The 18,149-nt window shown below is 39.6% G+C and overlaps 1 protein-coding gene across 2 annotated transcripts in view; it reads left to right on the forward strand.

Moving 5' to 3' along the window:
• The first annotated feature begins 13,769 nt into the window (after nt 1-13,769).
• The window catches only part of GALNTL6 (polypeptide N-acetylgalactosaminyltransferase like 6), a 407,537-nt gene continuing 403,157 nt past the window's right edge, over nt 13,770-18,149 (forward strand). For both annotated transcript variants that reach the window (XM_015861609.3, XM_085545109.1), the window contains exon 1: nt 13,770-14,004. In XM_015861609.3, coding sequence (XP_015717095.1) covers nt 13,867-14,004 — 138 coding nt within the window. In that variant the 5' untranslated portion in view covers nt 13,770-13,866. The remainder of the gene's footprint in view (nt 14,005-18,149) is intronic.

Below are 18,149 nucleotides of genomic sequence, written 5' to 3' on the forward strand. Positions count from 1 at the left end.
GGACTGTGAATTACTGTGTAAGCAGATACGTCTCTTAACTGAAGAACTTACAAATCAGGAAGGTATATTTTAGTTCAACAACTACTCAGGATTGATTCTTACTTCAGAGTTTACTTAACCTCTAACACAAAGATGAATGGAAAGTCACTACTAACTCTCAATATATATTTCAATAGCTAGTTTTCCCTCATGGTTAAATGAATGGTTTAAGTGAGCGGAGGTGAACTGAGCATTATAGGCCAACAGCTACATATGAAAATCTATTCTGCTAGTATTCTCTACTTCCAAAGGGGGAGGTACTCCTTCAGAAATGAGTACAGGATGTACATGTCAGTTGCAGATATAACTTAAAATTTGATAAATCCTCTAATTGCTAACATAATAAATGACTCTTATACCTACAAGTGAGTGCTTAATGCATTTTTGTAGCTCATTTGCCTTTATAAGCATTTTAAGTGCACAGCCTTGAAAACTGCTTCTACAGAAATTTGCAGAGGTGACATCCTGTTATTGATTCTATATGAGGAAGTTCCTGGTGTGTTAGTTACCGGAGAAGGTAACTTGCAACCTGAGAGAATGCTGATAATTCTGTACACCAGCTCAGGCAACATGCAAGGAGGCTTCTTGTTGGTGCAGGGCTCCTCAGAGTGCTTTTTGCTTGCTTCAGGACAAAACACAACACACCTTATTAAGACATAATCAAGTTCTTTTGACAACATGACTTTTAGAAATTTTCAAAATAATGGTTCACAACCATTAAAATTTTATAGCACGTACAGCAACAGGAATGTCTCTCAGATGTATATCTGCTTGATGGTTTAGGATACTGTCATTCTATATGCCTGTATCAGACAGGGCATGAGGAGCAGCATTCAGCTTTGCTCACATCTTCAGTCTGATGCTCTATTTCATTTTATAAATGAAAGAGCAGTACACAGCTAGCACAAAATATCCTGGAATTGTTCTTATTCATTTCATTATTTTTAGTCACGTCACTGGCATGTATATCTGAGCACTGGCAATTATATTACTGAAAGAAAATAGAATTATAAAGAGGGAATACCTTTCAGATTTGGAGATCAGTGCAAGGCTTTACTGAAGACTGGCACACATAGTGCTTTGAAATGTGTTTGTGAACAAGGAGAAATAGTATTTGCTTAATGAAGCTAATTTGGTAGTGATCCTTTAAAAAAGGATTATTTTATACACTTCATTTCAGTTAAGATGCTTTCTACAGAGCATATGTATTTGATTACAGCCTGAAATCTTTGTGGAATGGCTTGGTTTGTGTGTTTTCCGTTCTGGAAGTTCCCCCTTACTTTGGTGTACCTATGACATAATCTATGTTCAGCAGCAATTAAACTTAATAATTATAGTCTTATAAACAACAAGCTGTTTCAGTTAATGAAACAGAAAATTTGAAATACTTCTTCTATTGCAGATAGGTCTAAGAAATCACTGCTATGCTGAATATGCTGGAACAGCGTGTTCCTTTAGGATGCTGAATGCTCTCATGCTTACATACGTTTCTGGTTCTCTCTCAGCAGTAAGAGTAAAGCTCATGCTTTTGGCTCCACCATGGAGCTACCAATTGTAACTGCAACTGCACTGTAGTCATCATTCAACTTGAATCATATTGAAAACTTACATGTCTTATATTACTTTCCCGAACTTACTGATTGGTACTGTGACTTCACATAGTCATAAGATTTTTTTGAAGCATATAATGTAGTTAGGAAGAGTGGACATCTTGCTGAACTATCAGAAGCAATAATTATAATTTGTGTGTTACTGCGTTTTGAAGACTTTATTTAGAGATACAAACATGATAAAAAGTTTTCTTCAAAAAACTCAGTTAAGAAGCTGTGTTTTTGTTATTTCTTTTTTGTTTGTTTGTTTGTTTATATTGCTCTCCATCAAGCCCATACTTATTATTTTATTTTCTGAAGTACTTTAACTTCCTCATCATTTTTGCTATGCTTATGAACTTTTGGTGGTCATAAAAGTGCACTTTCTACCTAAAGCATCTCAGTACATGTCTCAAAACTAATTTGCCTTGGTGAAGCTTTTGGATGTTGTTTCTATCCTGGAAACCTATATAGCACATATTTCATGTTTTATATTCTGCCATTTTCACATTAGACTCAGCTTTTAAATTCTATTTTTGTCTTCCACAAAGGGAATAACTTCTTCCTTGCACACATCAAGAAAAAGATGAAAAATAAGCTCAGTGCAGTTTGAAAAATAAGAAAATGATCACAGATACTGGCATGTAACATAATATTCATCTCCCAGTATTCCATCAACTAAAATCATAACATAGTTCATGCTGTTAGAGTCATTGTGGTTTAGATACAAGAGTTGGAATGACAGTTATTAGTTTTAGGACATGCTTTGAGTCTTTTAGGAAGAGTCATCAATCCTTCTGTCTGGTACAGATAGCTGTGTGTGGACTAATCTGGGAAGATGAGTAACCAAGCCTGTCCAGGGTCATCATATTATGTCATAGATTCTGTTGTTTCTAAATATTGGCAACTCATTCCTGAGACAATTTATGAATTTTCAGTTTCTAGAGTTCTGAACATTCTGTGACTATGCTGTATTAATCAATATAATAAATGTGTGCAATGTTGGATTTTTCCTTACTTCGAACACTCTTTTAATAAAATAAGTTATCAGGGCATGATTTTCTGAAACTTGTTGGTATATAAAATTCTGCTGAATGTCTTTGGAGATGATAACACTCAAGCATGCTGGAAATCATCTTCTGGAGTTACATAGTTTGCTCCCTACAAAAATATTCAAACGAACTAGCAAAAACCTTAAGACAAATTTTGTCTTTGTGTTTTAGACCTTTGCTCTAAATCAGTTGAAAGAGAAACCAGGTTTGTGCGACTCAATGCTTGGAAGTCACTGTATTGTTTCCCTTAAAAGTGCTCTGACCCAATTTCAGCTTGATTTCAATAAGATTTCAGTTAGGCAGAAACATTGTTTCTCTTTCTGTACTCTGCCTGCTTTATCTTCTGTTCTTTTCCTTTAGTAGCTGACTTGCCAAAGAGACTATGCCATCAGCAGTTTGAGTTGTAAGCATAATGTTCTTGAAAGAACTGGACAATTGGAAAGCTAAGTAAGAAAATGCACGAGGTGCTTGAGGAGCATGGAAATTCAGAGACTTTGAGAATTCTTCAAAATATTCGTTGAGTAAGGAGGGAAGAGCAGCATTAGTCAAATGGTTTGACCAAGTCACTTGAGCTCATCAGGTCAGAAGGACCCCTGGATTTATCGCGTGAGGTCCTTGCAGTTTCACATAATCACAATGCATTTTTCTAACCATCGAGTTTGTAAGATCTTCAAACATGTTTATTAGATTTTTTCTAATAGTTAATGCTATTTTAGTCTACTACTTGAAAGTTTACTCCCAAATTTCAGAATCTTTTGTTTTTGCAGAACATTTTATGTATTATCTTGCCCCAAACTGTACTAAAATCAGTTTTGCTTTATTATTGTAATCCTCAAGGCCATTTAGCACTTTATGTATAACATTTTAATTTTCTTTATTGTTGATGTCTCTCAAAATGCCATTAGCATGCATCAAGATCACTGACATGATATTCAACATATTTTTCACCAAGACCAGTGTTTGACCAGCCTCTACAAGATCTGAATTGTACACAGTGAAGATAAATTTATACATAAAAAGGAATATGTGTCTAAATTATAATCTGAAATAGTACCTATCCCCTAAAGACATGAGGTATATTTCCCAGTCAGCTTGACTGAGTACAATCAGAAACTCAATAATGTAGCTGAAGGAAAAACAAAGTACCAAATAACTTATACCAATAATGAAAAGTGCACCTAAATGCAGTTCTGTGTGCAGATGTCATCTCTTTTCTTTGATAATGACATTTAATATAAGATATGGGTTAACTTTTTTCTTTGAACAGCGCCTTGAGAGACCAGACAGATTTTTCATGCTGAAATTTAAATTAACTTGTGCTAGGAATAGTGTTTAGAGTGATGTGAGGTTGACCAAATGTTGATGTGTTACTGTGTTATTAATCATCAAACTTAGGTAAGTTTGGTTGTGGTTCTTTTTAAGATCTTTTTTATTCTCCATTGTCTTTCAGCTCCTACAAAATGAACTTTATTACTGAATGGCAGTGAAAGAACTTTCTTAATGTGCTCCTCATGAGCATCTTATTCAAAACATGCTTCCCTGCTATGATTTTACGGTATATTTTGGGGAAAAAAAAAAAAAAAAAAAAAAGAAAAAAGAAAAAAAAAAGTTCAAGCTAATATGCTTAAGCAGTTTATTTTTAAGTTCTAATGAATAAACATTGCCAATAATTGCATATAAAAATCTGTTGGAACCTAACTTAATGAGGGATATCATAAAATAAAATGAAGAGTCTGGCTTGTAAAAGAATGAGAGCTTGGTGACAGAACAGATTTGTGTTTATAGTCCTAATTACAGTGACCTCACTCAGCAATTACACGGTGATAGAAGCAGAGTAGATGACTTTTGTGCAATGGCAGCTCTATCTTCACTCAAAACCAGACATAAACAGTGCTCAGAAAACTCTTTAAACACTGTGGGATTTTTTCCTGCTTTTTATCGATAGAATTTGTCCCTTTTTGCAAGATATGAGTATGTGTCATTGTTATTCATGGAAACTGTCAGGCTTTTTAACTCCTTTGAGAAACATGAAGGGTGAATGACAGATGGGAACTGTAATCTTGGCAAGGAAGTTCTCTGCTAGGAGAATGCAGCTGTATGAGACCCGAAAGAAAGAAACGACGGTAATTTCACTTGTTCTTGTACCTAAAAGCATCTGAAAAGAGCCTGTGATGCCACGACATTTTGACTCCCAGGCCAAGGTATTTTGACTCCCATTTACTTGTGCTGATACTGTTTTCAGTTTTGCCCACATAAGCAAAATGTTCTTGAAGAGCTTAAAATGTGCCAGTTAGGCTTAATTCCAGTAATGCCAACCTTTTGGTTGTTTACTAGGGGCTAGAAAGCATTTAGTGCAGGTGTGATAGCTTCAGACAGGAATTTTAATGTTTCAAAATAAACTTCAATATCCCTAACCATTTCTGAGTTAATCAAACTGTTGCGACTCTTTGTCTACGTACTTCCTTTGACATTCCCATTGCATGCTTTTGAGATTGGTGAAGATCTGTATCACTTTTGTGCCTGTGTCAGAATAATTAGCTCTAATATTATACATTTATGGAGTGACAATGCCCTCCGTTGGAATTCATTTAAAACATGCAAAGGATGGAGCTGAAAAACAATGCTTCACTAAGTATGTGTGAGTGGGCACCCAGGTGGGTAGGGATGGTGATGGCCTTTCTGATGGCCCAAAACAAAAACTAAAAAAGAACGGTCATTTAGGGCTAAACGAAAGCCCTCGTGTAGATTGAAATAAAGTATTTGCTTTTAATTTTACTTAAAGTTATTTTCTTAAGTTCAGAGTAAGAAAGTTTCCTTATAGTGTTTGTGATTTTTACTTATTTCTAGTTTTTAACAAATCAATTTGGTTCCATACAAATGCCATTTCTATTTTTATTTAGTTATTTATTTATTTTAAATAGAATCCACAGTTTCAGTAGAAAACCATTTTTCTTCTTCCTGCTCTAGTGTATCTAACATGGCAGATGTATATACCTGGGAAAATTTCTAGAGAATTTTTGATTTAGCACTTGACAGGTTTATTAGTCACTTTGTAAAGAGCTCTTAACATTGGATTTACCATTGAATTCAGTCCATTGGACTGGATTCTTAAATTACCATTAACTTAGTGAAGAAAAATTTATTTGGCTCCATTCTTAGCTATTTTTAATCTGTGAACAAGGAATGGTCCTCTTGATTTTTGTATTATGTAACCAAAATTAGTTCCTCGAGGTGTGGAAGGCCTTCTCCACCCTAATTATTAAAAATATTTCCTCTAAATGAGGGGGGGAGGGGGGAAGTCCAAGCAATGGTTGCTAAGATCAGGTATTACTGCAGAACAACAGTTTTATTTAGAAAATGTTAGTTTCTTTTAAACAAGATTGTTGAGCCATGTGAACAGATGCCCTCTTATTACCTGCAGCCTTATTCACCTTTCATTTGTACCAGATTGGTGGAACTGGAATGAAGGTAGGTGTTCTTCTTTGGGGAAAAACTTCAAGCCAGATACAAGTGTCTGAGAGCCCTAACTCTGAAAGGGCAGGACAGAACACTTATTGATTCACGTTAGGGAAGCATGGGATGTTATTGGCTTTCCTCATGTATGTTTCAGTGTTGTCTAAGGAGCTCTCTCCAGTTAAGTTGCTCCAGTCCTAGCACCTCGTGCTGCTTTTAGCTGTTTGGAGGAAAAACAAGATTTAGCAGTATACAGTAATCTGCATGTCTCCAAACTTGGGATTCACAAGTATTTTCACACCAGAAATTGGCAGCTTTCATGAATTTTCATAAAAGGGATTAATTATGGAGATACCTACACAATTTGTTAAAATTGTCTCTGTCCTCAGTTTCTTGATAGCTATTACTTTTTCTCTTACCAGAGTCTGAGGAAGAAAAGAACTAATTAGTTGTAACATTTTTTTTAACTGATAGATATTATTACTCTATTTTCTCACCTTTGTGCTAAAGTAAAATTGATTGAAATTATTGGGTCAAAAATTTCAATAACCATTTAATGAAGCTCTTTAGTTAGTTTTCATTTCCTTTATAATATCCAGTTATATCTGTATGTCTTATGTTGGATCCTTTAATGTACTCAAGGCTTTAGTACTGTTGAATACCCCATGAGCCTGAATGAAGTCTGAGACTGAAAGGATAACTTGTGATGTCTGAATTGTACTAGCCAAGGGAGCCTTCCGTTTCTCTTGAGGGCTAAGTATTTTGAAATGTGAAGAACAACTTCCATGGAAAAAGATTGAATCTCCAGTTAGCAGGACTTGGACTGTCAATCAATATGACAGATACCTATTGGTCTTTTGGTCTTCTTTGTTTTACTTTTAGTTGGTCTATCTCTGTTTTGTACATAAAATGTTAAATGTGCTAATACTGTAAAAACAGAAAATTTTCTCACTAATAACCCTAAGAAAAGTATTTCCTAAAATTAACAATTTCTCAAATCTTGTTTCTTCCAGCATTTATTTCCTGATTTGGATATAACATATAATGAATGTACCAAGTTGCATTATCGTATCTCATCGGACATCACTGATTTGAGGACTGTAATTTTAAATAAAATTACCTTTTCCCCTTAATGATGGAGTAATACATTCACATTAAGGAGGCGTAATTGCTAGGTTTCACACAGTATTTAAAACCATCACTTTGCTTTCCATGGGGTCTATGATACATTTCCACAGTACCTGTTCAAATTCAGTGTATTGCTGTCTTCTAGTAATATAGTATAAATGTGTTTCTTCTTGTTTCCTGTTTTTACATGTATTTGTACTAGAAAGTTGCACTGATGAGCCTGGAACTCTCAGAATTATGACCTTCACCTGAATTATCTTTGACAGCTTCCTCATCTCCAGTATGAATCAAATGGCATTTGTTTTCCCAGATTTAGTACACAGAAATGAACAGTTGCCGTTGCACCGGGGAAATACCACATTAGAAGCAAACCAACGTTCTAGTTTTCTCACGTCTACAAAATGATGTCTTGATCTCTGATGCAGTGGGGAGAGATTGATGTCTTTGAAGTGATGTGAGATCTCTGTACAAGCCTCAGAATTTCTTGAAACCCCCAAGGACGTGTAATGCATCCTAGGGAGTGGCAGGAAGGTGTGGTGGGGAGCGTGGGGTGTGTAGGAGTCATCCTGCTTGGGGGATGACAGAGAAATTACAACTTGGTGCTTTCTCATCCATTCTGCCTTTCAGTAAGGTTAACTGAAAGAAAGGCTTTTCAGTGCTTTTTCTTGATGAGAACTGTCTGGAGGAGCCCAAAAGCATACTAGCAGCAAATGAGCAAGTAAGCACTGAGGAGCTTCCTGTATCCCCTTTCCCTCTCCTGTGGTGTAGATATCTCCAAAGGCTGCTGGTGACGTCTCTAGCAAGAAATCAGAACTGAAGGTAACATCTGTTAACACTTGAAGTATTCTGCACATTTTACAACTTTGCTGAGATTTTCAGTCTTCAGCTTTTCAGAACATACTGCTTCATTCTCAGTGGTACAATGCTTTGTTAGGAATCAGGTTGTGTAATGAGAGTACAAAGGCCCTGTGGATTGCCAGCCAAAGGAAACTCCAAGATATGAAAAGAGTAATGTTGGTTGAGGCCTTTGAAAAGTATACAGCAAGTTCTGTGATACTGGCCAAAGAGAATATTTAAGAGAAGGATCTCCAAAAAAAGCTGAATGCATTTCCAAGCTAATGCAGAGCTGAGTTTGCTGGTTTTTGCAAAGAAAATAAGTTGTTTCTGTTTGTTGAAAAGAGGATCTAAAAAAAGATAACTTTTGTTCATTCAACTTCCTGCAAATGATATGTTCCTCTGCCATATTTAGGACCAAATTACTGTGGATTTTTGTGAAAGGAAGAATGAAAAACTATTTTTCCTGACATCAGTGTTTTATGATTACTGAGCTATTTAGCAATATTTGACATTGTACTGATTTTCTGTCTCAAAATAAACTTTTCTGATTATCCTTACATTCCACTGATTTCTTTTGTGCAGTAGTGAATCTGCAGCTTGTGAGGTAACTGCCAAAAAGTCTGATCTATCAGCCTTTTTGTTTGCTTTCTGGAGTTTATAGTAGCACAGCCACAAAGAAGCGGCAATCATCTGTCATCCAGCTAGTCAAACAGAACAAAGATTTGAAAGTGGAAATAATTTGTGGCCTTAGCATTACTCATCTAAGTTCTATATTTTTATAGACTTCTACTGGAGCAATAGTTTTGCTTTGGAATTTAAAACAAATGTTGGAATTTTGGAATAGGGATGATACAAAAAATCTAAATTCTAAAAGATTTTTACAGATACTCAAAGAAACTTTTCATATAATTTCCTTCATTTAGCCACTATAGAGCTTTCTAGAGGAGATGATGGATTTCCAGGTGTACTCTGACTGGAAAATCTCTACCAGCTAAAAAGATCCTTTCTTCTGATTTATTAGAATTAAGATTTTAAGAAATGTTTGCATTATACTTTTCAAGTATTTTGTGGTGCTCAGGGATATGATTTAGTGGAGGGCTTTTAGAATTGGGGTACTGGTTAGGCTGCTGTTGGACTTGATGATCTTCAAGGTCTTTTCCAACCTGGCTAATTCTATGATTCTCTTTGTTGTTTTTTTTTTTGCTCCACGTAATATGGGCAAACCTATTAACTTAAAAATACAAGTCAGGACCCAAAACTTTTCGTATAAGGGACTTAAACTTCTCTTTCTTTTAAACTTTCTTTTAAACTTCTCTTTTGTTTTTCTCTGGAGGCTGAGCTTCTATATTTCCCATTTGAGAAGGAGGGCTCCTAAGTTTCCCTTTCAGCAGAAGTTCCTAGGCCAAATGAAGGAGGTCATTAAGAAAAAAAAAAACAACAACAAAAAAACAAAAAACAAAAAAACAAAAAACAAAAAAACAAAAAACAAAAATCTGCCGCATGTGTTGTTATTTATAACCAGTACATATATAATTGATCATTTGGGGTTTTGAGGTAAATACATTGAAAGTTTCCTCTGCAGAATACATTAAGAATGTATGTTCTCTGCAGGATTTGGAGGATCTCGGACTTTGAACTTTTTGTTAAGGTATTCCTCCCATTTCCATTTCTAGTATGCCTACTGGTGTCATGTGTATGTGTTTCCCTGGAGGTTTTAGTGATTCTGAGGGAGGACCTGATGTGCTGTGAGGGACCTTTGGAGGTCTGAGGATGAAAAACAGCCAGGACAAAACAGCCATGACAAAAGTGTGTCAGTGCCCTAAATACCAGAACAACTGACTGCTCCAGGGGTTGTATGAGTAGAAGAAAAGAACCCTTTGCCCCTCATCCTGGCTTTGAAAGTGTTCTGTAATAGCTTAGCAGATTGAAATAAAACACGGGAACAAACATTTTATGTCCTGAGTTACCTGGAGGTAAATGCTGTAATCAAAACAAACTTCTATTCCCTTACCTTTATTCACTCTTTTACACAGCAATATTACAGACTGTTAATCATCATTTTACTAGATGTACTCTTTATTTAGAGTGCACCAACCTCTGCTGTTTGTAACAAGAACACGATGGAATCTTTCTATTTCTCATGAGTGCAGAGTTGAGCAGCTGCAGCTATGCGTTGAGTAGTAGCTTTCCTGCATGAAGTGTATTGATCAGATGCGAGTGGGAGTCTTGTGAGTAACTCCTTAAGTAAAGGTGTGATCTTAACAAATGTTCTTTGCATGCTGTCTTCGTTCAGCTTCTAGGTACAAATGCATGGCCAGAAAGTTTCTTATCTCACTGGAAAGATCCCATCCTCACCAGGACGCTTTTTAGTCTGTTCTGATTTCTGCTCCTGTGTTGTATCAGAAGTCTTGGTGGAAGTTTTGTCTTAAGAGGACCCATAGGAGCAGATATGAAAGTATGTCCACTAAATTATGGAGCCAACGTGTGCAGAGTCTTATAAAGCACCTCTACTGTTCTTTTTAATATACGGCTAAAGATTCCAAACAGCAAATATTTCAAGTTCTGAAGATGTTTTCCCTGAAGAAACTGTATATCCTACTAAAAGATTTTCTCGAGCGGGCATATATTATTGCCACTTGTGTTGATGTGTGGCTGAAGCTTCTAAATCACCAAACAAGGACTTTAAGGTTTCTTTTTATTTATTTTTTTCTCCTCTAAGCTAGACTAGCATCTTAAAATCTAAGCAATTCTTATTATGGCTAGATGGCTTATGACTGTGTGAAAAAACATTTGCTGAAAACAGTGCCTTTATTCTTCACAATGGAGACCTGAATTTGTGAATTATGGACTACAGCCGCTACCACAAAGTCACTCTCAGTGTTTGGGAAATTGAATTTCATCTCCTGAGAGCGAATGTAAACGTTTGCATTCACTTTTACTTCCGGAGAGGGACTTAACCAGCAAGCTGTGGAATTCCAGGATGCAACTTCTTACCCGTATGCTTCTTTTCCTATTAAATTATTATACAATCTAATAGCGATTGATGGTTCTAGCTATTATGCTTCTCACAACATTGGGGCTGGATCCCTTCTGACAAAATGGTAGCTGAATAAAAACCTTCCGTGTGCTGCCTATGTTCCCTAGCCCTGAATGACTAGCTGAAAGGTGGAATTCCTGACAATATCAGCGCCCTTTGGTTTTTGTGAATACTCCTACTTTTTGGTGGATTCAGCTCCAGGAATACCAAACAATATTTTTAACATAATTCTTTTGGACCTGATATCATGACATCCTTGTAGCCTGGCTGGGGTGAAAGATAAATACTGAATATGTTGTCAATGAGGTGACAGGGCAAAACCTTGCACATGATGCTGGTCTAAGAAAGACTAGTTCATGTAGGTCTTGCAGCTACTGAAGGTGAGTTCAGGATTGCCTGGAAACTACAGAGAGAATAAAGTAACAGTGGCTCATTCTTAAATGTGGGAGGCTGTCTTTTGCAAAGCTCTGCAAGGCTCTATCTGTCCTGGATCTGAATCCCATAAAGTTCACACAAACAGCCTGGATTAATGAATAGAAATTACTTCTATCAAATTTGTATATTTGTAAAGACTTAAACACAAAGTGCTTTTGACAAACTGAAGAGAGATTCTGGAAGAAAAATGATAATATTCAATGGAAAAGGGAGATGTATTCACCCAAAGGGACAGAGTTGGGAACAAAGGAATAGGTGGGAGTTAGTTCGAGGAAAACATTAACAACCAAAGCTTAAGTCACAAAATAGTCATTGAGTAACAGCATAAAGCTGCTGCAAACAAAGCATACATTCTACACGGAAGCTTTAAAAAAGAGCATGCACTGTGACCCATGCACAGTTATCTTTCTCCTACAAGCACTTAAACAGTCCCAAGTAGCATATCTTGCTCAGTTTTGTATGTTGGACTTCAAGAGAGATACAGATCAGCTGAAGACTTTCCTGGTGAACAGTAAAACACATCAGCAATTTTTATGTCCAGGGCTGTTTGTGGCACACCACGTGAAGAAGTTGCCTTTTGCAATGTAAAAACTGAGGAGAATACAGTGTTTTATCCTTGGTGTCATTGCCTGAAATCACAGCAAAGCGGGTTCAGGTTACACATCAAAGAAAAGTTTGTAGCTGCAAGTCAGAACAGATTGCCTGAAGAGGCTGGAGCGGTGCTGTCGCTGGAGGCTTTGGGATGAGTTAGTCCAGCGCTTGTCAGGAATGACAGAGGTGCAGTGATGGCGCCTTGGGGCAGAGCCGTGTGGGAGCTGACTTCCTGAGGTCCCTTCTAGTCCTACTTCTCAGCACTGCGCTTTTCCCTCCCACCCAACCTTCAGACTTCTGTTCCTCCCACAATCTTGCCTTTATCTCCAGCTACTCTCCTAAAAATAATCACTAGCTGCCTATCCTATTGTATTATGCATGTGTAGGAAATGTTTTCTGCAAAAGGTAGTTCTGCAGTTGGACAAGATCAATCACACCCATGGGAAGGACACTGCTCCCCACCATTCCTAGAGATACACTCCAGACACAGGAAGAGAATTCTCACTGTAGAATTTAGTCTCCAACACTCCGAAATATTTTAAACCATCAGTATAAATGTGGGCCACAGATGATTTTTATACACAGGTCAATAAAGGTAAATGTATCATTATTTTGTGACATATGTTCTAAACATATGCTGCAAGTTGGTACATTTCCCTGCTTCTCAATGTATCGAAATGAAAGGGCACTGACTGGCTCGCAGAGGGGTTACCTGAGCGTTCTCCTATATTACTTAGAGGAAAAGGCACAGTGACCTAGGAGCGAGCAGCTAAACTCAGACCCGGAGTCCAAATGATGCAACAAGGCAGCGGAGCCACATGGCCTCGACACCTCCAGTTCTCGGATTTCCTCCCAGAGCGAGGCGAACGTCCCACGGCTCCCGGTCCGGTGCGGCTCCTCCCGCGGTCGACGCAGCGCCGAAAAGGACGGACCGGAACGGGAATTGCGAGCCCCGGTGCCCCAGCGCCGCGGCGATGCTCGGCTCCGGCCCGCTGCCCCGCATCAATGCCGTCCTCACGGGGCTCCATTGATCTACAGAGATGCTCGGCCCCGACGGCATGAGGGAGCACGGTGGGGACAGACGGGAGCTGTTCCGCCCCGCCCTGCCCCGATCCCGGCCGCACGTGTTGGGGGAGCCGCGCCGCCCGAACCCCCGGCGGGTGGAGCGCTGTGCCAACCGCGCCGGCCTCCCAGCTCCTTTATTTTATTATTATTATTTTTTATTATTATTTTTAATAATACAGACGTATTTTAACTCTTGCTTAGCAAATTGCGCTCGTGAGCTCACGATGCCGCGCCTCCCCGCCCCGGGCGGCAGGGGGATGTGAGGCGGTTCCTCGCATCCCCGGCGCTCCCGCATTACTCGGCCGCGCTGTCTTTGTGTCGTTATTGTTATTATTTTGCCTTTTTTTTCTTCCCCCCTCCAAATCCTTTTCGCCGTCTCGCCCCGCTCCGAGCCGTGCCGCCCCGCGCGCAGGTGGCTCCATGCGCTCCCGCGGGGGCGGCCCCTCCGTCGCTCAGCGCCGCGCCGGGGCGGGGAGAGCGGCCGCCAGCTCCGGCCCCGCCGCCACCGCCTCCACCTCCGCCTCCGCCGTGGGGGGGGACCCCGCCCGGGCACGGGGAGGGCGGGCGTGAGGCGGGCGGGCGAAGTTTCTCAGGCGGGGAGGGAAGGACGCGGCCCCGCGGCGGCAGCCCGGCTTTGGCCATGAAGAGGAAGCAGAAGAGGTTTCTGCAAATGACGCTGCTCTTCACCGCGGCTCTGATTTTTTTGCCCGACATCGGCCTCTGGTCTCTCTACAGGGAGAAGCACCTGGTGAAGCCGGCCGAGCCCGCTGAGCCTCAGGTAGCCGCGGCGGGTGGGAGCTCTTCGGGCTGAGCGGGCTGGGGCTGTGAAAGTTGCGGGTGGAAGCGTGGGGTGCCGGGCTGGCCGGGCAGGGAGCAGGTGGGTTGCGGGGCGTTCAGCGCCGTGCTGAAGGCAGCGGGTTGTGCTGAGAGGAGCGGAGTTCCGACCGCAACTTTGGTTTGTCTGGCGGTGTGTGGCTGGATGCTCGCCATCCCTCCAGCCAACTCACTGCTCTCCTTCTTTCCATTGAAAACTCAAAGGAGTGTTCGACGAGCCTTTTTCTTGTTTGCCTTGTAGTTTTTTTCTTTTTTAATCTTTCGGACATTACCAATGTGACCTGGTACAAGCGCTCTGCGTGTAACTTCTTGTCAGATTGGTGCCACAGCAGGCTTCTAAATGTTCCTAGTTTACAACTGCCTCTTTCACTGTTATTAATAACAGTAGTTGACATAAGATGATGGTTGGTTTCTGTCTTGATTTTTTTTTCTTTATTTATTTTTTTATTTTTTCCTGAAGTTATTCTTTCCCTCGTTGGGTTTCTATACAGCTCATAAATCACAGTGCGACCTGCATCGAGGGAAGTTTAGTTTGAGGGAGTTGTTGTAACGTAGTGCTTTAAAACCCTGCCTGCAATTTACCAAAGCTTATGTGTGTTCTGCTCAACACTGCTGTGTTTCTACACCATAACTGTAATTGTGGTTTAAATACAATATCAACGTTTAATAGGTCATTAGTAAGAAATGATGAGGTTGCTCGATCTTCTAGTCGCATTGCCTTGGTGGTAGAGTGCGTTAGGCAGCACGGTGTGTCACTTTGGTGCGTTGGTGGTCTTAATGTCAGGGGTTAACACCTGTGCGATGCATTGATATCATGCATTCACCACATGCTGACTATTTAAGTCACTTGCTTCAACTGAACAATAAACAATAACATGCTTGATTTTTTTGTTTGGATGAGGTGCTGGAAGATAGTCCTCTGAAGTGTCATCAGTTCAGTAATAAAACGTGCTGAATGGAGGATACCCTAATTATGACAGGAGGATGTGAAGGGTAGCTTAGCTTCCTATTTTGGAGCTTACTCTGCTCTTCTGAGGGTTTTAACATGCAATAGATGTCAGGTGCTAGACTTTAGTTGGAAATAATTTCTGCTGAAAGAAAATTATACCTGATTGCAAGTATCTGTCATCAGTTTTTGCAGGGTGCATGCTGTAGTCTTCGCTGTGTCTCATTTACATTGTGATTTAGGAAAACTGAAGTGTTCGATGCAAATAATCGTTTTCATGTTTTTTGCATGGCTCTTCTAAGGGCAATATGCCTTGAGATAAGGTGAACTTTGTGTATTCCAGTCAGAGCCCTAAGTACAGCGTGACTGGATAGCAATCACTGTGAAACAGTGTCAAAAAAAGAAATGCTGCTGGATAAAATGATGCAAGAATACCTTGGAGAGCAGCAGCTGAACATATGTGAAGGATTAGTGAGACAAACTAATGAAGAACATTTAAATCTTAAGTTTTCCAAAAAGGCTTTCTTTTACTAGTTTCCTTTTTTTTTTTTTTTTTCCTTCTTCCTCACCTGAATGCTAATTAAGCAGAAGTGGGCTTAGTTTAATGGGAAAACAATAAAATTGACAATGAAAGTTTGAACCTTGCAGCTGACGGCAATGAGGTTCTACTGTCACTGGTAGAGCTGAGGTGTTGGAAATGTCATACCCTATAAGGACAGCAGATTGACAGAGGCAGAGCATGATGCAGTCATGGTTCTTGTGCCTTTTGGTGTGTGCATCATAACCCAAAGTGCATTCAAGGAATGAAGGTTGCAAAGTAAGTTTTGAGTTCAACTCTCTTAAGTTTGAAGTAGATCACAAGAAGGTGGTCAATGAGACTATGCTAGAAAGAAGATACTAACAAAGAAGACCACATTAGAAACATCATAATAGATAACTTTTTGCTCCCCTCTTATCAGAATGCAAATGACTTCTGAGTGTTGAAGCTCTGACTTTGCCCTTGGTGTACCATTCTCCATGTGTGGAGTAACTTAACACCAGTTTAAGATCAATCCCACTGGAACTGTAACAGACTTTTGTTGCTCGTGCTGAATTAGTGTTACATTAACCAGGTGCACAAGCGGAGGCACGAAGCAGTCAGTTTGTTATGGTATGTAATGACTGCAGAAGAGGGACAGAGCTGTCATGAGTTAATATATTATTTCCATACCGAACATGCATCTGGTGCTGCTCTGTTGCTGGCAGTAATGCAGCCATTATAATTAGTGCCCTCTCATTTTAATGACAGCTAAACAATGTTTCTGATCATCAGGTGTTTCTGATGAGGTGACATGATGAAATCACAATGCTCTGAGTAGACATCTCCAAACTGGGCTGGGTATGGGGCTCTGCCAGCTTCTCAGTCACTTTGACTCCCTGCTGTGGCTCTGGCTGGACAGGGATGGTGGCAGCTGCTTGAGGCATGGTGACCCTGACAGCAAGGTTCAAAAGCAGTCTGTGTGCCACAAGTAGTCTGTGTCAGTGAGCAGTGTTGCCTGGATGCTGTGTGTCCCAGTGCCTCAAAGAGGGCAGATGTGCTCTTTAACATTACCTAAAAATTCTAATATAGCAACATCAGATGACATTTTTTCTTCTTTAAAGTCGTGCTCCAAGAAGTTATGTAAGATATTCTTGTCATTGTGCAAATTCTGTCTGTTTCTCAGCAGAGAAGCTCTTTTTTTTTTTTTTCTTCCCTTCTGTAGGACAGATTATAAGATAGAAATGCAATTGACAACACTGATTTCAGGAACCATTAATGATTCTGGTTACCATACGTTAGTGCTCTGTGCATTATTAACCTCTGAGTGTTTTGTATGAACTGCGTTTTTGCCTTACACTGTTTCCCAAGGATTTCACTTTGATATTGATAGGTTTTGTCAATGTGTTTTGAATACCGTTAATTACATTTAGGTTAGCACAGTATTTAAAGCGAGGCTTCAAAAGTAAAGGTTCAGAGATTAAGATCTGCCTCACTTGGGGCAAAATGCTGCAAAATATTGCTTGACAATAAGGCAATACAGACAAAATACTGTATGTGAAATGCCCCCTCACTTTTAAAATTTATGTTGGAATACTTTTAAAGTTGGTCTTCTTTGCTGAACTATAGGAATAAAAGAAACTGAAGTTAAAGAAGCCTTATAAATTCGTTATTGCATTTTAGTATCCTTAAGTTTTGATGACAGTTTTTATAGTTTAACTTTTATTTTGTCATTGAGACATTACTTGCGGTACTGGTATCCTGTTTGATACTTTCTTCTGACACAACCCCAAGGTGTGTTGTTTAGGTATTAGGATATGCTGGTAAAGGTTTTAATTTCAGCTTTGTTTGCTTTGGGAGCAACATAGTACAACCAGCAGGATGTAATCCTACCGCAAACCTGGCTACTCTGATGCTAACTGAAGTTACTGCTACTTTGTCTGGCTGGAGTAAGGCTGTAATGTGCTCTTTTAGACAGTTGCAATAGGTGATAAAGAACTTCATGTAGTAAGATGAAATTTCCTGCTGCAGCTTTCCAGTGACCATAACATAGGTATTTGGTGCAAAGTGCTATGGGATGACTTTGTGCCTGTTTTTATGGGATGCCTGTGTTGCTGGCTGAAGAAGGAAAGCATTCTAGTGAAGTTATTCCCAACACCTTTATAAGAAGGTAGATTTCTTGCCTTGTTTTGCTTATGCTCTGGTGCAGTGTTGCATGCAACATCACCCTTCTGCTTCAGGTACTTCTTTGAGAAGCGCTGTGGCTGCAGCTCACACTCTCATAAAATAGAATAGAATAGTTTGGTTGGAAGGGACCTTCAAAGGTCACTGAGTCCAACTACCTGACCACGTCAGGTCTAATGGTGTTTGCACTTTTTATTCTAGTGCTTGTCCCTTTTTTTTCTTTCTTTTTTTCCCCTTCCCATTGCATGCACTGTGCCCAAGGCAGAGATCAAAACGCAGGCATCCTGCTAGAGGAGGGCTTTGTTCAGTGGGATGGAGTCATTCTCTCCTTCCCTTGTCCTGTGAATCCTGTATTTCTGTCTTTTTAAGCCAATGATTAGGTCTTTCTTTTAGGATATGTGAGGTATATGTCTAACCAACGCATCAGGATAGTGAGAACATA

The sequence above is a fragment of the Coturnix japonica genome, chromosome 4 (assembly GCF_054131305.1).
Source record: "Coturnix japonica strain WE chromosome 4, WE-NBRP24, whole genome shotgun sequence".
NCBI lineage: Eukaryota > Metazoa > Chordata > Aves > Galliformes > Phasianidae > Coturnix > Coturnix japonica.